At 43.2% G+C, this 23606-nt stretch overlaps 1 protein-coding gene across 1 annotated transcript; it reads right to left on the reverse strand.

The window, feature by feature from the left end:
• Window positions 1-3471: 3471 nt before the first annotated feature.
• Window positions 3472-19579, reverse strand: DLL4 (delta like canonical Notch ligand 4). The gene is made up of 11 exons (XM_054027839.1): window positions 19187-19579; window positions 18784-19047; window positions 18109-18166; window positions 16742-17011; window positions 15294-15354; window positions 15077-15207; window positions 13668-13837; window positions 9650-9869; window positions 8345-9053; window positions 7426-7534; window positions 3472-5406 (listed from the first exon to the last, which is right to left on the reverse strand). The coding sequence occupies exons 1-11, from the start codon at window positions 19238-19240 to the stop codon at window positions 5401-5403; spliced, it is 2052 nt and encodes a 683-aa protein (XP_053883814.1). The 5' UTR covers window positions 19241-19579; the 3' UTR covers window positions 3472-5400.
• Between the last annotated feature and the right edge of the window lie 4027 nt (window positions 19580-23606).

The raw sequence follows: 23606 nt of genomic DNA on the forward strand, positions 1-23606 counted from the left end.
ACAACACCAAAGGGGGCACAAAACTGATTGGGGAGGAGCTCAGTACTCCAGGCAGCAACCTGCCCTCAGGGTCTCTGGACCTTTTGAACACTTTGTTAGATGTTGGTAAGTGAAAGTGAAACTGAGACAGGGAGGAAGGGGAAAAATCTTTATTTACAATTGTGTCCATTTTACTTTTGACACTGGACAAGTTATAAAAATTCAGGCTGTGAAAACAGAGAACATGGCAAAGGGCCACTGAGTTATGTCACATCTTCACATCTGGCATTTGGATTCTGAGCAAAATACATTGGGAGCGGCTTATCTTTTATGGAAAACTAATATGTATTTATTGGGGATCAGACCAGATAAGGGAAGGAATCTGACAGGCCAATGAACATATACCCTTTGCCAGCTTTCAGTATAACCCTTATGGCATGGGTATCATTAGTCACTTTCCACGTCTCCCTTAACCAAGCAACCAAAAATACATTAAGCAATAGCATTTGAAAAGTGATTATTTTTTACAGTGCTATGTTCATTCGTTAGATTGTGGCAGTTGCTCGATAGTCATCCTCCTCTCTCATAATAGCACTTTGAGGCACAAAGTTACATTTTATTACCTCCATACATTGCATCCAATTCATGTCCTGCATTCCAGTTGAATAAGTGCAGTGCTGCTGCATATTGTAGCAGCACCATTAGCATTGTGGTAGTTAGAGGTATATCCTAGCATTTGTTTCCCTTACGTACCATCTATTTTCAGCGGTAAGGTCAGATCCTGAAACTGGATCCATTCAGGCAGACTCCTACACTGTGTGGAGCCCCAATGAAGTCATTGGCCTGACAATGTCAAAAGGTTCTTTTTGGTACCAAAAGGACACTACTATATATTGTGCTTATGTTTTTAAAATATATTGTTTTCTCTGTATACTTGCAGTCTTTTAAACTAGCAGCTTACAAGTTTAGATATAGGCCTTGGGACAAATCCACTGTAGTTGATGATCCTGGAGTAATACCCATAGTCCATAGGGCTATTAAATTTTGTTTGAAAAATGTACATGTTTGTTTAATGAAGTTACACCATATGAATCAGGCAAACCTAAAACTAGCTACATTGCTGCACCTATGGTACTGGTGCTTCTTCTGTGCTCCTGGGGATATTTTATATTCATATAGAGCAGCGGTTCTCAAACTGTGGGTCGGGACCCCAAAGTGGGTCACAACCCCGTTTTCATGGGGTCACCAGGGCTGGTGTTAGGCTTGCTATGGCCCAGAGCCAAAGCTGAAGCCCGGGGCCCAGGGTCACTGCCAAAAGCCTGAGCCCCCCTGCCAGGGACCAAAGCCTGAGGGCTTCAGCCCTGAGTGGTAGGGATCATGTTACAGGCCTCCCGCCTGGGTCTGAAGTCCTTGGGCTTTGGCTTTAGCTACTAACTCCCCCCAAGATGGCAGGGCTCAGGCAAGCTCAGGCTTTGGTCCCCCATCCTGAGGTCATCTAGTAATTTTTGTTATCAGAATGGGGTCACGGTATAATGAAGTTTGAGAACCCCTGATCTAGAGCTTTCATCCTGAAGCATCTCAAAGTACCTCAAAACTACATGCAACACAACTATGATGCAGCCATATCTTAGTGACTGGAGTAAACAGCCCAGGCACAGCACTCTCTCTACGCAAGGTCATGGTAGGGGTGGGGAATTTTTGGCCAAAGACATCAGGTTAAATCCTGGTCATATTGTGTATTCAGTCCACACCTTTTCAATTTATTTGGTAATGTCTCTGGGATGTGTACATGTGCATGGATTCACATGTATTTTTTTCCTTCTTGTCCATTGTGGATGCATGCACCACACCTGTCTTACCTATGTAGGATCTGTGAGCAACTCTGGGAGTTGTGTGGTAGTATCTCCAACATGTACATACAATTTTCCTTGTAATCTGATGCATGTCTTTTTCATCTTTCCTTTGTGGGTATGCACAAAAGCATGTGCTGTACCTATTTTACCACTTGGAGCTACATAATCTGTTCCATGGGTTTTAATAGATTCAGCTCCCTCCAGCCTACAGCTATTATTTCCTGTTTCATTTTGAGCAGGCAAAACTAGGTCTCGTTGGTCTTTGCATTGCTGCTTGCCTAGTGCTGTAGGAAGAGCTCTCTGGCTATTTTCCTGTTCGATTTTGTGTGTGTTTTGTTTTAAGCAGGACAGAGTGCATGTGTGTATGTAATCCGTGTGTTCAATTAAGAGAGGCATCTGTTGGGTTTATTTCACATTGCCAAGGAAGGGCTGCAAGCCGAGAGCATCTGCTCAGCTTTTTGTCAATGGCTTGTTTTTCATAATTTGCTCTACAAGGTGAATGTTTGTTTGGGGATAGGAGAGAGCTTTTTATTTTTGTTTTCCATCTTGAATGTTTTTAAGTGGTAGCCAAGGAAATTGAGTAGGATTTAAAAGCTACTTCTGCTCTTCAGTTTCTTGCTTAGTAAGAGACACAAATCAAACCACTCAATAATAGCATTGCTATATATTAAGGGTCTTTCTGTATTTGTTTTATCAAGAGTTACTTGCAATGGTTTAATAATAGTAAAAATTTTGTGATAATGGACATTGTAGTTTAAAAACATACATATATATTTTAAACAGTCATTTGGAATAAAATTTAACATGCTTTTTGGCACTTGTAATGAAGAGAGGAGCAACTTTTTCCTGTTCCTGCTGTTACAATTTGTTTATGCATGTAGTAGATGCACTACTGCCAAACTTGTATGCTACAGTAAGAGATTCAGTTGCCTACATGTAAAGATTTGGTCCTTACTCAAGGAGTTTCTGAAAGAAATGTGTTACTGACCTACCGTGATTAATTCTTACCCTGTAAGTGCACTGCAAACCTTACCAAGGAGTTAATTCTGCCACTTTATAAGCACATAAAATCTGTAAGAAGTTTGTATAGGGATGTAAAAATTTAGAGTAAAAGCAACTTTTCTGTCAGCTCAGTTCCATACTACAACCTCTCTGATGTCAGTTAAATAGTCAAAGTGGGATAACAGCAAGTATGCATAAGATGTAAATTTGGGGTGGATATGGAGAGCTGACAGTCAAACTTGTTTCTGGGACAAGAAGTTACCCTGCATATCAGGGGTCGGCAACCTTTCAGAAGTGGTGTGCCGAGTCTTCATTTATTCACTCTAATTTAAGGTTTCGTGTGCCAGTAATACATTTTAATGTTTTTAGAAGGTATTTTTCTATGTCTAGAACATATAACTAAACTATTGTTGTATGTAAAGTAAATAAGATTTTTAAAATGTTTAAGAAGCTCAATTTAAAATTAAATTAAAATGCAGAGCCCCCCGGACCAGCGTCCAGGACCCAGGCAGTGTGAGTGCCACTGAAAATCAGCTCGCGTGCTGCCTTCAGCATGCATGCCCTAGGTTGCCTACCCCTGCTGTATATCATAGGATCATGAAATCTGAGGGTAAAAAGACAAACCACATAAACTTCATAGTAGCAGGAAGGTATTTTCATTGTTTGAAAAAAAAATAAAATTCAAACTTTATCACATTAAAAACATTACATGAGAAGTAATAAACATATTTACACTTCTGGTTTGATTATAAATATACATTATATACAAAATAATGTTATAAAACGTAGAAAGTTCAGTGCTTCTGATTTTTTAAATTACTGAAATACGAGACTTCAAAATAAACTACAAACAGACAAACTAAAATCCATATTATTGATTTCTGAAGGTCATCTTCAAAATGATCTCTGTGGTCAGAGCAGAAGGTCAGTAGTGGACATTAGGACGGGACCTTGCCTGCACAGTTCAAGGCAGCAGATGGTCTAGTCCAATACTAGGATTTACAAGGTCAGGAACAGTAGTAGATAGCATAGTCCCAGGTTTCCTTGTATGAGATCTTGTTTCCTCCCTCTCCATTCCGCCCCACCTTGCAGTTTTCTTATCACTACAGTATGTCACAGCACTTTCCACTTGGCTGTCAAATATTATTGCTGTAAATGTATATAAGATAGTCTATGTGCACTGAACCTACCAGTTCAGAACTGCACCTCTGCATTCAAGGAGTAGCTTCCCCATTTCCCTGTTGCTGTGGGCGGGAGAGAAACAAAGAGGACAAGCCTAGAGCCTTCAAATTATATTCTGAGTCTGTCCTTAAAGAGGGCCTCTCAGATGCTGCTTCTCTGTTGCGCATTTGGAACAGGGGTGAAAGGACTGTATGTGTAGGGGAGGAGAGGTGGTTTCTACAATAGGGAAGTAAAGGATAGGGAAATAAACCCCTCCCCCTCCTTTGAAAAGTAACAGCCAGGACTTTGAGACTATTTGCAGTTGAAGGTGGCACCTGATTCAGAATCAAAACACAAACTCCCAAGTCCTTGCCAAAAAAAAAAAAAAAAAAGGCTGTCAGAAGAAAAACTTCACTTCTATTCACAATCATTGGTAGTGCAAAGGGCATAAAAAGAGCTGAGATAGCTCAGCATGTGTAGGTTCCAGTAGCTGATTGAGTTTAAACGCATTTGTAAGGCTTTCAGTTAGGGCTGGTATTATGTCTCTCCTCATACCGAGGGGAAAGAGGCAACAAACATTCATTACACAACCCCCTTCTCAGCAGTTTAAATTTGGAAGAGTCCGCTATCATTTCAGGGATGGAACTGTGTCCCAAATTACTGCTCAAGTCCAAAGTTCTCCAAAGCAACATCAAATGAGAGAAACATAAATTCAGTATCCCTCTTCCCCATACCCGTTAAATTGCCTGAAATAAATGCAGCTGGAGCCAAGATGATGTAAATAAATGAGCAGCAGGAAGTGTCAACCACCCCTGCCCAATACTGGTCAGGTACTGCAAAAGAAGGCAGTCAAGTCTCTGTTTGAGCTCCCTAGATTCTGACACACTTTAGGCACTTTTAAACCTAAGAAAAAAATTGAGATCTTATTTATTCTGTATCCAATATCTGCATAGCAATGTATCTTTTTCTTCATGCGTGTTTCCCACGGCAACATCTGCACATATAAGTGATAGTCAAGTGCCTTCTGCTCCAACTGGAATCTCTCAGAGTTAGAGTTTGGAAAGTCACAGGTCTGTCCATGAGGAACTGGCCTCAATATCATGTAAAAAGCTAGTCAAACAACAGTTTTTTCATTCTTCTCTCCTCTGCCCCTCTCTTTTCTATAGCCAATTAAATTCCTTGTATCAAATGTCAAACAAGGGCACTAGAAACAAAAAGGTGTATTGCATCTTTCGGTAAATTCACAGTCTGTCCAGTTCACCCAGTTCCAGCCTCCTCCTGAGAGCAGCAAGTTGCATATAATTAAAAAAAATCCAATCCAGTTCTGAATTGTAAACAATGCAACAGAAACGTCCATCTCCTGGCATCACCAAATCTGAGGTGCATACAAACTGACCCTTCAGTTTTATACCTGTCAGGAAATAAAATAATTTTAAAAAGGATTGAGAAGAAGGTACCATGTGTAGAATATTGTAGATTTAAAACAAAACAAGCAAATCAATAAACCAAGTACATCCAAATCAAACTAATTTAAGCCAGAGGTTTCTGCAGCTTAATAATCATTACCCAGGGGATGAGGCTATCCCACTGACTCCCACAGGTCAGAGAATCAGTAGCTAACAGCTCTGCCCTATTTCAAGTAGTCTCACTTTCTACAGGTGAATTATCTGGTTTGAATGCAAGTTAATTTAGGTCAAAATTTTCAAATCCAGGTGCCTAAGTTCAGGCTTCCTAACCCAAATTTACCCGACTTTCAAAAGTGCTAAAAATCATCCGGCAGCACTCTTGAAAACCAGACCACTTTTATTTAAATGCCAAATATGGATTTAGGAGTTTAACTTTAGGCAGCCAGGTTTGAAAACATTAGGGGAGATTTTCAAAGGCACATATAGCAAGTAGGGCCTAACTCCCACTGATTGTTAGGAGGAATTAGGCATCTAACTGCCATATGTGCCTTTGAAAATTCTTTCCATTAGCCATAAGCTTTCTATTTTATCTGATTTGTATTCCCACTATTTTTCAGCTTGCCTTTTAAGTAGGAATCTTAGAGGAGCTAGAATTCTGTTGTACTGAGTGTTAATGCCACAGCAGATTTCTCCTCCCCTGGGCCCTCTGAAACTACAGTACCAAACTGGGCACATAGGCAGAAAAGTAGAAATAGAGAAAACTCAGTTCAAGGTACACCTCTACCCTGATATAACGCTGTCCTCGGGAGCCAAAAAAATCTTACCACGTTATAGGTGAAACCGCGTTATATCGAACTTGCTTTGATCCACCCCCTTGGAGCACTGCTTTACCGCGTTATAATCGGGGTAGAGGTGTTTTTCTTCAGATAAGAAAGCCACCAGTTGGCATTAAATTGCCCTTAACTTCTCATTGGGCCTTTTTCCAAATGGTTGTTAGTCCCTCAGTAAATATTCAGTTCCTTAACAGCTTTTGTTTAAATTCTCAACACTACCCCACGCTGATCGGTTTCTGTATTGTCCCCTGGCCTCTCAGATACCACATCAAAATCTACACAAGTAACAGGATCCCATGTGGCAAGGGATTTAAGTGCCCTTCCCTGACTTGACTGCACTGGCACACACAATCGGCACTGCTGCGATTGATGCAGTAGCATCGATTTAGCAGGTCTTGTGAAGATGCAATAAGTTGATGGCTGTACTCCACCTCCTCGAGAGGCAGAAGGTAAGTAAATTGGTCGGAGTGTCTTCCCGTCAACATAGCGCGGTGTAGACAGTGCATTAAATCGATGTAAGCTACGTCGCTCAGGGGGGTGCTTTTTTCACACCCCTGAGTGATGTGACTTACATTGACTTAAGCGGTAGTGTAGACCAGGCCTCACAGTACTCTTACTGGTGCTTATTCAGCTATCTTACATCTATTGATGGAACTCCATAGCTGTATCTGTGTTCCCATAGAACAGATGCCACCCCTGGATTATTCTCTTATGTCCTCTTGCTGTTGGGTGGCGGGGGGGGAAGAGACTCTCCGAGCTTTGTGTCTATGGTCTAGGATCTATCACTTTTTCATTTTGTGGACCAAGTAATCTTATTTACCACTGCCCCACTACCTCCACTCATTAAACTTTTATGATCTGATTTTCAGTAGTGCTGGGCACCCTCAGCTCCCATTGACTTCACTTCTGAGCTTAGCACCTCTGAAAGAAATAAGTTAGACTACTTCCTATATCTCCCCTCTGGATTTTCTGTTTGTTCTGGTGCTGCTGTGGGCCACCAGAGAGTTCTATGTACCACTGATGGTCCGCCAATCATAGCCTTTGATCATGGTATAGATGAAAAGCAGAGGGTGCTTAAAATCCCGACAATACAACTGCCACCCTCTCAGACTTCAGTTCTGAAAGATGACTTGCCCTGTCACGCTGAATCAATGACTGCCTAGGTAGAGTCTTGGGGAACTGTGCACTTACCTCTGTGGCTATGACACACTCGTTACGCTCCTCTGTTATCACGAAGACAGACTGGTACATAGAATCCCTTGGAGAGCATATTGCTGATATCCTACATTCTGGCTTTTCACTAAGGGAGACACAGAGACAAAGTAAAAATCTAAGGACTCTGAAGATAATAAAATCCCTTATAAAGGTCTTCTAGAAATATCCATATGAGAAGGTAGAGGATGAATGGGAAGGGGAAGATGGGTAAAAAGATGAGGTAATACCCTGAATCAAGTAACAATCTTTGTTTCAGGTGTTCTCTACAATGAGCAGGAGGTTACAATTGAAAAGAGGATTCAGTACTGTCCTGCTACACTTCCACCGTGCCCTGTCTAATAATTTACTACTCAGCTCCATCTCCTGTCCCTTTTCATTTCCTGCAATGTCAGCATTACAATGCAGCATTTAAATCACATGTGAAACCCAAGTGAGAGATTTGTACCTATGTCAAAAGGCTGAACCAATGCAAACCCATCTTTTTCTCTCTTTGGCTGGAATATGGTTCTTATTCCAACCTCCCACCTCCACAAAACAGGATGTTCTTGGGAAGGCTGTCCTAATCTTTGCTTTATTAAGATCTGAAATAATTATTTTTAATCTCAATATAGATCCGTTCTTGTCTCTCCATCATCTAGTTGGGAAGGAAAGACTACTTATTTTCACGAATGGACTGATTGCCAATCCCATCCATTACCCAGACTGGCTGCATCCTGGGCAGAAATAGAGTTTAATTGACAGGGACAGTAAAAATCATGCTCCAATCTGAAGATTCCCCACCTATCATCTATTTCCCCCCCACACTTCTGCTCCCTGAATGAAAAACTGCCTTTTCTCTCATATGCACCTTGGACAGATGTGGCTTAACAATTACCGGGAAAAACTGCACTCTTACCTGTATAATCGGAGGGGAGGCTTCTCTCCTAAACACTTTTCACTTTTATAATATTTATCTTCCTGTGTCCCTCTGCTTGGCAGATCCTTTACCAGGTTATAGTCCAATATATGGTTCTTAGGTTTGTAGTTTGATTTTTCCAGCCCACAGTCCACCTCTAGGTCTTTATTTTTATTGGTGTTTTTGAGCTGGGAAGCTGGAATAAGGTTGTCCTTCTGGAAATCAGACAGATTGTTCATTGTCTCCAAGTCCTGCTCTGGGTGCCTCCGCATCTGTCTGATGACCATAGCTATCATGCAGAATAATACAAGCAAAGCCACCAGTCCCACACCCATGGATATAGCTATCCAGGGAACAGGTTTAGGAGGATATGGAACGGGCACTGTATAAACCGGGAACTCACAACGGCTGCCCATGAAGCCATAAGGACAGTTACAAAGAAAGTTAGCATTATAAAGTCCATCATAGCACGTGGCCCCATTCTGGCATGGCCCAGAAGCACATTCATCTCTGGTTTTAATGTCACAGTTCCTGCCTGTGTAGCCTGGCAAGCAGGTGCAGGTATAGTCATTGATCAGGTCATGACAAGAGCCCCCATTAGAACATGGATTCCTGGCACACTCGTTGATGTTTATCTCACATTTCTGACCAGAGAAACCAGCACGGCAGCGACACACACGGAGTTGACCCAAATCAAAGCAATGACCACCTGGAAAAAAATACAATAAAAAGTTTAGTCAGCAATGGACGTCATCCTGAACACTAAGTCACTTCCTCGGTAAGCAATTCATATTACTGCAACAGGCAGGAAATAGTTTTATATAAACACAACATGCATATTTTGAAAGCTCTACAAGTTGCCTAATCAAGCTATTGTGATTTATAATCAGGTCCTTTTAATATAATGGATACAAAACATTGCATACATGTTGGTCCCAGGATAATAGAGAGATAAGGTGGGTGACAAAATCTCTCTCACCAAAAGAAGTTAGTCCAATACAAGATATTGCCTCACCCACCTTGTCCCTTTAATATATAGGTAGTTTCATTTAGTCTGCACACTTCTCCCCTTTCCTCCTTCCCTTGATAAATCTCCTGCAATCTCTAATGCACTGGTAATTTACGTACAACATAACAATGTTGGTTCCTTCTGAGAGGCCAGGATAGGAAGTGAATATATAATCGGAGAGGTAGGCTGATAACACAGAGGATGGGCCAGAGATCAAATTAAAGATTTCCATCACTTTAGCACTGAAAGTGTGAAGGATCAAGAGATACATAGGATCTCCTGATGGGAAGACTTACCATTTGCACAAGGGTTGCTTGTGCATCTATCCACTTTCTTTTCACAGTTAGATCCTGTAAAGCCGAGAGGGCAACGGCAAGTGTAGCTGGCCCCTTGGTCCTTTTCCAAGCATGTGCCACCATTAAAACAAGGTGAGTCAACACAAGTCAAGGCACTATGCTCACAGTGAGCACCATAGTATCCAGGGGGGCATAGGCAATGGTAGCCATTCTCCATATCCTGCAAAATTAAAAACTTAACATTGGACTTTTGCTATTTGACTCCATTCGAAGGCAGTTACTCTCACGTATCCTCTATTGATCAACAGCAAACTTTCTTCCATCCCGCCTCATCTACCTGATGGGAATGTATTGTTCTCTGCAGCCAGTGAAGTATTTAGAGGAAAAAAATGCAGAGGGACTCAGAGGGATTAAGTCACTAGACAGCAGAGTGGATTTGTTAAATCACTAGTCAGGAAGACTCTATTTAATCATGGATTTCTACATAAAAGTGCATTCTTGTTGGCTGTTATAACCTTAATACATATTCTTCACAACTCAGAAATAGATGTAGGTTTCATTTTTAGAAGGTACACACTATACATTTTTAAACAGTGATTTATTTTGAAAACTTTTCAGGTTAATTTTATAGCTATATCAAAAAATGAATGATTGTTTGGTTATTTCATTTACCAAAGGTAATTGAAGCAGATATTTATGAAGTCATTGGGAGATGAACTATCTCCAATTCAATAGGTTAATCATTAATATTTAGAGGATTTTCTTGCCATGCTGTATTAAGAGGAGAACCTCACCTGACAGACATTTAAATTGTTTTATTTAACTAAACAACAACTTTATGTATTCTGGATTTTTTTCAACAGCAAACATACAATATTTTAATAAAACAAGCATATGAATTTTTGAATTTAGTTAAACATTCAAGTTTTTTAAAATCAGGTTTGGTTTTGTTAAAATTGTTTTTAACTGAAATAGTTAAATGAATTTAAAAAAAATTAAATTGACTATGTCAGCCAGGTCAACATGAGAAACTTAAAATATTGACTTCTGCAGCTAACTCAGTTGTCTTCACCTTCATTTTCCTGTTTGTTCATAATCTGGAAAAGAAAAACAAGCTTTCCTGCTTTTTCAGGTCCCAAACGATTTCTCAATTTGGAATGAATGTATTCTTTCTACACCAGCAGAAGAAGCTACTACTGTTAAAAGTGAGATTATCACTTCAACAGTCTTTGAATCCAAGTGATTAAGTGACTTCAGGCCCGCCCAGAGGATTCAGGGGGCCTGGGGCAAAGCAGGGGAGCTGCGGCGCTTGTACTCACCCGGCGGCAGTCCGGGTCTTCGGCGGCGGGGTGGGGGTCCCCTTCAGTCACTCCGCGTCTTCAGCAGCACTGAAGGGCCCTCCACCGCCAAAATGACGCCAAAGACCCGGACCACCGCCGGGCCAGGGCTCGCGGGGCCCCTGTGGGGCCCCGGGAAAATTGGCCCACTTGCCCCCCCCGGCGCAGTCCTGAGTGACTTCCACCAGTTCACTGGTGTGACTTTCTTTAAAACATCATCAGCAAGCATATATTTCTTGAGTGGTTCTTATTCCCAAACTGGGTCTCTTTTATGGCCTGCTGCCATTATAGCTTTTCCCTTCTAATGAGAGAATGGTATGGTAGATCTCAAATCAATGAGAAAGACCTCAAGACTTCTGGCATATGCTGCTCAAACAGTTTCACTTTTGTTTCTACTGCCTGTCCCTCCCTTCTCACATTTATCTCCAGACTTCTTCTCCTTGTCCAGATCTATTCCGCCCCCAACAATCTTCTATTCATTGAACTTTTTGAAACTTTGCACTTTTAGGGAGAGGTAAGGGATTGACTGTGTACACAAATTTGCAGAGGGACAAATTTGTTGAGGTCTGTTATTTCTCACCTCTATATTATTTATTTATTTGTTTCAAAAACATTTTTGCTGTTAACAAGCATGTTATCTCTGGAGACACAAATCCACAGTTTGAGAACTGAAAAACTAAGCATCTCTGATGGTATCTTCTAGACCAGCGGTGGGCAAACTATGGCTCGCGGGCCACATCCAGCCCGCGGGACCGTTGTGCCCGGGCCCTGGGCTCCTGGCCAGGGAGGCTATCCCCCAGCCCCTCCCACGCTGTTCCCCTTCCCCCGCAGCCTCAGCTCACTGTGCCGCAAGCGCAATGCTCTGGGCAGCAGGGCTACAAGCTCCTGGGGTAGCACAGCTGCAGCCCTGCCTGACTCGGTGCTCTGTGCTGCGTGCTACGTGCTGCAGCCCACACTGCCAGCCACCAGTGCTCCAGGCAGAACAGTAAGGGGGCAGGGAATGGTGGAGGGGGGTTGGATAGAGGGCAGAGGGGTGGTCTGGGGTTGGGGGTGTGGATAGGGATGGGGGATCAGGAGGGTTGAATGCGGGGCGGGGGTTCCGAAGGGTGGTCAGGGAGAAGGGTTGGTTGGATGGGGGAGGCAGTCAGGGGCAGGAGTTCCGGGGGCGGTTGGGGACAGGACGAAGGGGTGGTTGGATGGCGGAGGGGTCCCGGGGGGGAGGGTTGGATGGGGCAACATGGGGCAGTTAGGGGCGGAGGTCCGGGGGCGATCAGGGGACAGACAGCAGCGGGGGTGGATGAGGTAGGGGGGCATCAGGTGACGAGAAGCGGGGGTGTGTGTGTGTCAGATAAGGGGCGGGGGCCGGGCCACGCCTGGCTGTTTGGGGAGGCACAACCTCCCCTAATGGGCCCTCCATACAATTTCTGAAACCGGATGCGGCCTTCAGGCCAAAAAGTTTGCCCGCCCCTGTTCTAGACTGAGCACCGAGTCCCATTGGGTAGATAGAAAGATTAATCTAAATAATTTATACAGAAGCCCCTGGAACCCCATAAGATTGGGTCCCTAATCCATGAACTATTGGAACTCATTTACAAAATGTTTCTTAAACATTACATTAATATATTGTCTCATACTATAGAATTAGAATTTATAATCCCTATTCCATGATGAGATATCTTTGAGCTATAATGTGTCTTAGATTTTTCATCAAAAAGCATTTCATAAAAAAAAAAATCTGATTTAAATAAAAAAATCCAATTTTTACAATTTTTTTTTTAAATCATTGATTTTTATCCACCCTGCTAGACAGCCACGTTCAGAGTAGGGGTAATCACTGAATTAGTCAAGCAGAACAGGTGCAACTGTGGGGATCCAAATGGCCAGCTAAACAAAGACACTACTAACTTTACCACTGTTTATTTAATAAGATCCCCAAGGCCCTCTTAGGCCTGCACTGTGTGGGGTATCTGATAACACAGTTGCAAGCTGCCCATTCATCCTCTGCATGGCAGCCCATTTCTGGTGAGGACCAATTTAGCTACTCTATGAAGAGACCCACCTGTAAACCGTAATGAAACCCTCTGCTATTTCTGAGTGTGATCCTTGTGAGCCCTTGGGGGTGAACAGTGGGGCTTAATGCACTGGCTTCAGGCAGAATATACAGAGCACATTTGATATCCATGATCTATTGTTCTTTTTCAACAGGTAAAATTAATGACTGAATGGTTCTGCAAATATATTGAAACACTAGACAGCAGAACGCTCTAAAATGCATAAGCTTGTTGTACAGAAGTTTTAATAGATTATACTCCTCTAGTGTAATGCAGGTTTACTCCTTTATTGATGGCTAAAAAGGTTTTAGTGCATTTCTGTATGCATTTTGGTTTGAGGAAGTTTATTTTTGATATTTATTCTCTTACTAGGCCAGCATCTTGCAAGGATTTCATAATGGCCTCCCCAGCAAGGCTCAGTTGACTAGTTTTGATCTAGGCAATACATCTCTTCCTATAGTAAACTTCCTCCCCTGACACTTCCAGGAAAGGTTCAGTATGATATCTGAGAGCTTTAGTAATGGACCTGTCAACTATCAGATTCCCATTGTGTTGTTACCAAGCCATTTTTTAAAAGGTATACTTGTGTTTGTTTCACAGACTGGCTTCCCATTTAAAATTAGCTCTTACCGTGCAACTACCACCATTCCTACAGGGGTTGCTGTCACACTCGCTGATTTCATGTTCACAGTCAACACCAGTGAAACCAGGTTTGCATGAACATGTGTAACTGCCTTGGCCAGTGTTCAGACAAGTGGCTCCATTTTTGCATGGTTTGTGGTGGGTGCAGTAGTTGAGATCTGCAAAGACAAATGTTAGAAATTTTGACAACCTAATAGAACCCACTCATTTGCCAAAATATGACAGCACAAAACGTGAAAACAAACATTTTAGACAGCAAAAAAATAGAGTTTCAGCTAAGAAGGTTTTCATTTTGTTGTCAGCAGAATGAATACAGAATATTTAACTCTCCAAATCACCAATAAATCTGTTATTTCTCCCATCACAGTATATCTAAGCTCCAAAATGTGGAAGACCTGGCAAACCTTTAACTGTATAAGTGCCTTAAGTATACTCTCCCCTGTGTGTGTGTGTATAAACCCATTAGCCTTAATGGGATTTAGATGTGCACTTATCACGTTGAAAAGTGTACATCCTGTGAAAGACAACACATGCCTTGACAAACTTAACAATAAGTCTTGCCTTATTCACACTTAAGAAACCTAACCGTATCACAACCATCTCCACAGCTATTTACATTGTTTTACAACCGTAGTTTATGATCTCAGTTTCAACAATATAACTATGACCTTGAGGACACATTCAGTTGGCTAAAGTTCAGAGATTCAATGGGTGAGCAAGTAAAGTGGTCTGGTATCCCTTAAAACAGAACCTCTGCTTTTCAAGCTTGCTCTAGGAGTTTTCTCACACACTCCAGACTCATGATGAGTTTACTTCCTCATGTGTAGAAATAAGGAAGGCTCAAATGGCGGTATTTACTTCTGTTGGAGTTAGTAAACTGCTTTATTTCTACTAATAAATAGCTGAACTTACAGTTCTTGTTTGAACAAGCAAAAAGACTGCATATTCAGCATTTCAACCAGTTTTTAAAGAAAAAGCCAAAATTAAAAAAAAAAAGTTAATTTATGTTTTCATGTATACTATTAATAAAGTATGACAGTTAGCATAAGAGAGACTTTCAACAAATTGTTGCCTATTGACATTTCACTGGAAGAGATTTAGTCCAGATGCTCTGGGTTAGGGCTTGTCTACACAAACAATTAGTTCAAGACAAGCTAGGAGGTGAATCTATCCTGCACTAACTAACCTGCTGTGGAGTTAACTGTCCATATGCACCCTGCTGAGGCACATTAACAATTGGTTAGAGCACTCTAATTTTTTCAAGGATTAGAGCAGTCTGCAAGGAGGCTAGTGGGGGTGAGGAGGTAGATTCACACCCCAGCTTGCAGCGAATTAAATGTTTGTGTAGACAAGCCTTTACATTTCTTAGCTCAGTACCATGAAATACACAAACTAACCTTGGTCACAGAAGAGGCCACCCCAGCCTTCATCACATATGCACTGCCACTGTGTTTTACAAGTCCCGTGGCGGCAGCCTATATGAGGAATGCACTCATCACAATAACGGCCTTGCCAGCCAGGACGACAGCTAGAAAAAAAAAATAATTAAAATGTTAATTACTATAAAAGGTTAAAGTTGCTGTCAAGTTCAGGTTGAGATCATCATCTACTCACATGCACTCTCCTGGCTTGTTGCAATATCCATTTTGCTCAGTACAACCAGACAGACAGATGGCTATAACAAAAAAAAAAAAAACCACAACAGAAAGATTTAAATACATCTGGCAATATAGTTTACACTTTAAAAAAATAAAAATTGCTTTTTAATAAATATATTGAAACCTACAACACACTTTAAAACTTTCATTTAAAAATTCAGATCATAGGCATCTTTGGAGCAGAAAGAAGTGAACCAGAGAAAGCCAGCATTTGCTGTGAACAGAGGTGTCCTTTAGTTTTTCTGTTTACACAACAAACATGCCCTCCTGCTTCTTTAAAGCTTGAGGAAAAAAAACAAGAAGAGGTGGCCGTGTCCTCTCACTATTGCATCTCCTCTGGGGGTAGCAGTGGTGAAAGAATGAGAACAGGCAAGCTGCTGTCATTTCAGCTCACAATATAGATGCCACAGCGGTTAAAACGTTGCTATCCTGTCTACCCTAGCTCTCATCATTGCTGCCACCTGTGGAATTGCACCAGAACTACCAAGAAGCTGAAAGTGTTGAGGGGGAGGAAGGAAGCCACTGTAGGCAAGGCCTCATTAGGCACGTCTTTTTCTTTCCAGTGCTGTGAGCCTAGGGGTCAGTGTGAGGCCGGGATCGGTGTAGCTCTACTATTTAACTGTGTAAATGGGGTTGGAGACAGGACCTGTTTGTTAGGCCTTGACTACAGCTAGGAAAAAAGGTTTGTTCTAATCAACTGCTAGGGCTAAGGCAGGGCTAAGCCCTAATGAAGACAAGGCAGCGCATGAGAGAAACTCTCTTTAGCGCCTAGCCCTGCTAGCACGTGTGCGAACTACACTTGTCTTCACTAGGCTCTCCCTGGACTCTGCTATGGGGGGCTAGCGAGGCGGGGCAGGATCACCCCGCTTCCCAGTCAATACCCCCTCTAGGGGCGAGAGGGGGCGGGCTGGCCGCTAGAAAGAGGAGCTAACAGCCGCAGGATCACCCGCGGATCAGCATGGGGGAGGGCGCGCTGATGGCCGCCCTGGGAGGTGAATCACCGGCCCCAGAGGGTTCGCGGCTGGGAAGAGGCTGGAGGGGGGAGCCCGGGGTTAGGGGAAGGCGGCTCGCCCCCGCCCCGCCACACGGCAGTGCCACGCGCTCCGAGCTCGCAGCCAGTTGGTTTCTGCAGCACGCGTTAGCTCTAGCGCGCGCCCTTTGCTCCCTGCAGCCTCCGGAGCAGCGCTCGAGAACTTCCCCGCCCCCAGGCGCCGGCACGCGCCGCTTTCAGCTTTACCACCTATGGGCAGCCCGGCAACAGGCGCGAGGCGGCAGCGGCTGCCCACGCAGCAGCCCCGCCCCTCAGGTGGGGCCGATAGGATTCCTGGAAGGGAGCGCTGTGGCAGTGCAGGGGAGGGGCGTGTCGGGATCCCCCTGCCCGGAGCGGCGGGCGGTGTCACTTACGCTCGGTGCAGTACTCGCCGGTCCAGCCCGGTAGGCAGGCCACGCTGCCGTCCGGCTCGCACACGTAGTGGCCGAAGGTGTCGTTGCGGCGCTTGCAGAGGCGGGAGCAGCTGTCCCCGTAGTAGTGCTCGCTGCAAATCACCCGGTAGGAGAACCGCAGCTGGGTCTGCGAGCTGCTTTGCTCGTCCTGGGACCAGTTCTCGCCCACCGCCAGCGGCCGCCGGATCGACACCTGACTGATCAGCCACTCCTTGGCCGGGGCCTGAGAACCTGCGGCACACACACAGCTCGGGCTCAGTGCTGCTGCGAGATACAGCCCCCTCCAACTCTCCCGCACTGCATCCCCGAGCCAGTGCACCCCCAACCGGTGCCACCCCACAGCGCATCTCATTGCCATCCCAGAGCTGTACCCTGACTCTATGCTACACCCCACAGTGCCATCTCCTCAACCAGTGCCACTCGCAACTGCTCAACACAACTAGTGACACCACCTCGGCTAAATATCAAAATGTTAAAGATTTCTAAAAACTAAACAATGCACTTTACTTTATCGATGTAATGGCACCGATCCTGGTCCCACTGATAGCATTACTATTTTTCCCTTTAAATGAAAAAAGGACCAAGGTCGGGCCCGGAAACTGCATTAATCATAGCAACACGTAAACATCACTGTATTGTTTACGTCAGATAAAGGGATAATTTATCTGACGTAACTGGAGGGACAATTTCAAAGAAGCATGGTGCATTCTGCCATTTGTTTGCATGCGATAGGGAAAAAGGCACACACAATGTGCTAATGCAAAGCATACCAGCGTGGAGTTCAGGAATAGCACTTCAGCTATTGTCTCCAGTATCAATGATTATTAACCATGAACCTAAGAGGCTTTGCAGAAAGCTTTTCAAAGTGAGAACAGTTGTGCTGTTGAAATATCCTTTTCCTCTATGTCAGAAAAACATCCCAAAGCCATTATTCCTTTTCCAAAGGGCGGAATTTGAAAAAGGTGTAAAATACAGGAAAAGGCAGTCATGACTTTTTGGCAGCCTTGTAGTTTTCTCACCAAAGAGCTCCTTTCTTTCCCACGCCAAAAATAAACTGGAGGAAACGCAATTGTGTTGGAGATTAGGTAGGGGACAAAATCAAAGCAAACCTGATGGATATCATTTAGGGAATAGCTCCCGATTGTAGGATAAAGCTAGCACCGAGATTATAGTATAAACATCGGAATTCAATAAGGTCAATTTAGTTTACTTTAAAACTTTTCTAGTGACGTTGACAGGTTAACTATTTCGGATTAGTTTACAGACAAGTATCGAATTTTAGGAAACGGTCGCCCCCTCGTGATTGCTAAGTGCAGTGTCATATTCACCTTCTGGAAGGTAATTTGCAGGAGCATGCCAGGCTTCAATGATCAGTGAGAAAGTTCCCTGTGAATGGAAACAAAACATAAGTGAGAGGAAGATACAGAATGTAAGACAAGCGAGATCTTGAGTTAGATTGATCAGAAAAGGTTCTGGTCTGTCACAGAGTCTTCCTTGCAGCTGAAACAATTGGTTGAAACAAGGAAACCGTAGTGCTGCCAGGTCGGAGATATACATTTTAATTAATCTAATTGCAGATAGCATTACTTTGTCCGAGTCAATGAAACGGAGCTTCCTTAGGGCTGTTTTCATCTCTTGGGAAAACGTTTCTCGTGTCTTTCACTGACAAGGGCATTTTATTTCTCTTTTGATGGTCAGAAGGTTTCTCTCAACCCCTCCCACCCACCCCCCCCCCCTCTCTCTCTCTCACACACGCACACACACGTTTTGTTGCATGCAAATTTTCCCAGTTTGCATGTATGTACATCTCTCTTCAAGTAATACTGACATCTATGCTTATAGACTGGATGTAATATTCCATCTCTTTCTTCTTTTCAAGGAAGTTATGGAAATAAGTCTAAGGACGAAAGTAGTTTGTTTTCACTAAAGATTAACAGCGCACTCTGTTTAACCTTTTATCCCCCCTCCATAAAATTTAAATCATGTTTAAGGTGGGATCTCACCGGCCACGTGAAGTTGAAGGGTAACTTAATGGGGCTTCCAAATCTCTCTGTTTCTTTGACGCTGAAGGAGTTTACTCCCAGGACTGGTGTGACGATGCTCCCGAAAGTACAGGAACCCGGAGAGACCACTGCCTGAAAATGCTTTAGACAGACGCGAAAGAAGGTCCTACAGTGGGGCGAACACGGTTTTCCGCTAGCCAGGGACCCCTGGCTATTCGCAAACTCGTGCAGCTCCAGTTGGAAGACGCCAGAGCCGGACACCCTCTGCACAAAGAAGAGACATACAAAAGAGCCACATCAGCGCTTACCCCAGGTTTTGCCATACAACTGGCTTCCATCACCCAATTACATTTAGGACCACTCATTCAGTGAACCCCCCCCTTTTTTTTCAATGCGTGATTACCTGCTGCAAAATCATTAACAGAAACGTCAAGCCAAAGATGCGCAAAGCTGCCATCCTCCTGTTATTCAAGGCTTCACACTTTTACTGGGAATTGGGTTTAATTTTCCTCCGATATTCCTCAATTGGTCCAAGTAAATGCTTCTTCCTTGAGACAAAAAGTCGTCACAGCAATTCAGCTAGAACACCCTGTCCTTCCAATTATTCCTCAAGCACCAGCAGAAAATGGAAGGTATAATCCAGGTGTTTAAACCATCCCCCTCTGGGAATTAATCCTGCAGCCAACGAGCAAACTCTGATTGCTTTAGTCGCCTTTATAAACTCCAAAGCCGAGTGGATTTGGTGAGAGACGCACAGGGGGAGTGTTTAGTGTTGAACCGCTCCTCCTTCACCGGAGCTAACAGCGCTCAGTAAATGGAAAACTTGCTTCCCTTCGAGCTGTTTATATAGTTGCCTCTTGTCCTCGCAAGCTCATTATGTAAACTGTCAGTCAGACTCACGGGCGATCCCTCCCCCTTTTTCATCTTTCCTTTCTGGAAAAAGAACCAAATGTTGTGGAGAGCCCTCATATCCAGAATTAATACCCTGCTGCTGCTGCACTGACCACCAAGGAGTCGAGCTGATGATTAACAAGCCAAGCATCTGTTGAGATATTTACAGTACTCACACTGGGAGACTTCCATCGAAAATCAGACGCTTTTCCAAGGAGAGAAGCTTCCAAAAGTAGCCAAACAATAGAGGCTAAAATATGAAAAATATGTTTTTTATTTTACCCTATCGCCATTCAGCTTCAATTTCCTCCCGGAGACAAACGATTGCTAAAGACAAACATTGCACAAAGTAGTACAGCCCTTTAGTGACGAAGTTACCTGCCTTGGCAACTTGTGGTGATAGCAGGTAGAAAGTAAAAGTAAAATCGTGCTTATAAGAACTTGAAACACTGTAAATTTTGTCACCGCTCTAAACTCCTGCAATTTTGCCTCTCCCTATCCTCCTGGATCACACATGTTAATCTTGAGGTACACGTGCCGAAGGCCTCTGGGCATCTGAGTTCGCTCTTTTAGTTATTTTAAATCACAATTAAGGAAATTCACCAGACAGTCAAGAGAGGGAGCAGAAAAAAATAAACAAACAACCACAAACCTCCATCCACATTCTCATTTGCTCTCTCAAGCTCAATTTGGTTCTGTCTTTAATTTCTGCCTAACCGTTTAAAGGAGGGTCCTGTAACAGGTCACAATGCTGGCAAATCGGGTACAAAATCAAGCAAGCCATTTTGCTTCAAAAGCCTGGAATCCGTTTGCCCACGGCCACATTCATGTTGACAAGATAAACTCAGGTGAAGGAGACCTTCAGGGAAAGTTAAATCAAACTGGAACTGGGAAAATGTAAGGTCGGCTTGGATTATTTTGGGGACAAACCTAGCAAATCACTATAGAGTTTGTCAAACAGATTTTTAGTGGCTATTTTTGGGATAAGAGTTGTCCCCTGCTAGTTGTAAGGCTGGCGTGTGTCAGTAAAGCCGCCTGATTGCAATGTGTGCTTATTGTTGGGTCGCGTGTCCCTCATTAAAGCCAAGCACAGAGAAGGCCTTTCATGTGGCTTTTTATTTCAGCTTGTTAAAAGGAGGGGGTTGGGGGAAGATAAACCTTCAGCTGTATGATAATGAGGTCTTGCCACCTTTACACCACGGCCTAGCTCATAAGGCTATAACCCTTTCTGCTGCAGATCACCTGTATAACAACCAGTTGGTCCAATCATTTGGAAAATGTTCTGTCAATCCGTTATACACTTTTATATAAAGGTGTTTCAATACAATTCGAACTCCCAAATCCACTCTCTCTGAAAAGCCCGGAACCTCGCTTATTTTGATGGGAGGAAACCGATAAATAGATGTGCAAATGAGATCTAAACTGAGATGATTGTTTAGCCTCATTCTTAGATTTTCATCAAGTCCCTTGTTTTTAGAAGAGCTTTGGGACTTGGAACAGCAAAACTTGGGGGGTGAAGGGGGATAGAACTTTTGTGAAGAAATATCACTGCTACATTACAAATCTGAAATGTTCGAGGGGGGCAAATCGTCAATTTAGACGTGCCCAGCTGCAACCGAGAGTTGCTGAATTGCCCGGAATAGGCAGAACTGTAATTCCGGTATCCAGGTGGGTGCTGAAAAATTGCTTGCCTCAAAAACCGGCGTAAATTTCTGCTGCATTTAGAGTCAGCTACTGAAAATAAAGACACGCTGAAATTCGAATCGTGGCGTTTACTCTTGAATTGAGGCCGGAATGATTCAGCACAAACATCCCCAAGTAGAAGGGCTAGTCCTGCAGGAGTGGAGCCGCTATACACCGCACCTGTAGCATCTGACTGTTGTTCTCTTCTCGTCCCCAGTCGAGCGTGGGCCAGCAGCTGCTTTCTCCTATAGCACCAGTGAACTATAGACCGACTTTCTCCCTTTTTTTTTTTTTTGGTCCTTAACCCCTTGTGTACGCTCTAGTCCTCTGAGGACTCTCTGGCTATGGTATGGTGCAAGGATTACAGAAGAATGTTTGATCAGGCACCTCAAAGCAAAGGGAGGACGTATTTGTGATGAAATATATATCAGGTATCTTACATAGGCACATAAGAGGGGCTGCAAGAGGGCAAGCCTTTGTCTCTCCGGATGAAATTGCCTAGTAAACAACTCGGAAGGAGGAATGTGCCAGCGCCTGATGAACGCGGAATTCTGCAGCGCTCTGACCAGCAGCGCTCCGCTTCGCCAGCAGCAGCTTCAACTGTCAAAATCAAATCTGATGCTAATAGCTTCGGTACTAAATAAAATAAGAGGCCAGATAACATCAGTGCTTGATAAATGGTAATGAGTGCCTAACCTAGGGGAACAGAAGGGCTGTGGGGCTCTTTAATTCACCATTGAAAGGCTAGCTGGGTACTGCAGGCTCTAGCAGATGTTAGTATGTGTGTGTTTTGATTTTTGACTTGTATTGGAGGTTTATTAGGCTAACCAGAGCCACCCCACGCATGGCCACTTGGCCCAGGCACCATCTGGCACAAGCAGGACGGCGTGCAGGAACAGGGCATCGCATTGGTGCTGAAGATCCACAGGCAGCATCTACCATATGGACTCGGTCTATTCTTCCGGGCTAATGTAGGTTAAAGCAAGACAAGCTGATCTCTTCTTTTCACAGCTCCGCCAAAGCTCCCCGAAATCCTCCCAACGTGCACCTTGGCAGATAGAATTTCACATTGAATCTGAATGCTTTAGGCATCAGCTTCCCTGCATTGATCAAAATATTGTGATGGGAGTGTACTTCCCAGTCCCCTGAAATGGAACTGGGCTGTCTTTACCTACTTAGCGCGCCACTATTTTTAGTTTCAAACCTTTCCCTTATTTCTCTCCAACTGCCAGAAACTGGAATTGCTCATATTTCCCTAGTGTCCCCACAAAATAAATATTTCCGGGAACCCTGTTGGTACAAAACAGATGTAAAATCCTCCCTAAACGCCAGGGATTATTGTGATTGCAGCCATAAACGAGGTTGTAATAAAATAATAAATACGAAATATAATAGACCACCTGCTGCATGTTGACAAAAAAGTTTAGATAAAAAAGCTGCATTAATAGTATCAAGCAGCTGGGTCTAAAAGTTTACAGAGTGCAGGTGAGAAGCAGAGTTTCATCTAATTGTTTGTTTGTTTTCTACATACCGATTAACACGCATTCTTAGGTCATTTTGGAGTGCATTATACGGTAACTCTTATAGGTTGGTCTCCGCTTTTTAGAAACTCTGATTTCAGAGGTTTATAACTTGGTCGTTGAATGCCATTTTTCATCTCAGGTGGATTATTCCTCCCCCACTTTCTCCAATCTATTGCTCAAGCCCTTGTAAAGCTCGAGACTAGGAAAATGGATAAGAAGGGATTTTGGATTTCTTTTTATCTCCCAAATTTATTTATTTTTAAAAAATCAGTTCGGTTCCTATCCCGCCAAGATTTACACTCAAGCTTAACTTTAAGCAGAAGTCCCACTGAAGTTAATTATGCTCAAGGCCTTAATTTGTTTTTTAAAAATGATTTTTGCAGAAAGTTTTTATGTAAAGAAATTGGAGTCAATTAATATGGTGAGGAGAAAGCGCTTTGAAATTACAGATATGTTCACTTTGCTTAATAGCTACAATGCATATAGGAAACTGCTTACATTATGCACATTATTTTTACTAATTTTCATAATTGGCTTGTTATTTACACAATACATGGGTAGATGTTTACGTAAGGACATAATGTTTTGTAAACTATTAAATTCCAGTGGAGCCAATCGGATTACATTTATCGTTTATAGATCCTTGGGAGACGCACTATATACAAAACTTTCAAAGTATTTTTAATTATTTAATTATTTAATCAAATGTTTAAAGCTCAGCGGCGT

Source organism: Malaclemys terrapin, chromosome 4 (assembly GCF_027887155.1).
Source record: "Malaclemys terrapin pileata isolate rMalTer1 chromosome 4, rMalTer1.hap1, whole genome shotgun sequence".
Classification (NCBI taxonomy): domain Eukaryota; kingdom Metazoa; phylum Chordata; order Testudines; family Emydidae; genus Malaclemys; species Malaclemys terrapin.

What these genes read in the sequence shown, in the direction of transcription:
- DLL4 (XM_054027839.1), bottom strand. Translation starts at nt 19,240, where the DNA reads ATGGCAGCTTTGCGCATCTTTGGCTTGACGTTTCTGTTAATGATTTTG. An exon ending in TGGCCTCTTCTGTGACCAAG is followed by an intron (nt 13,838 to 15,076) that starts GTTAGTTTGTGT and finishes TTGTCTTTGCAG; the next exon opens with ATCTCAACTACTGCACCCAC. An exon ending in GGAATGGTGGTAGTTGCACG is followed by an intron (nt 9,870 to 13,667) that starts GTAAGAGCTAAT and finishes TTAATTTTGCAG; the next exon opens with GATATGGAGAATGGCTACCA.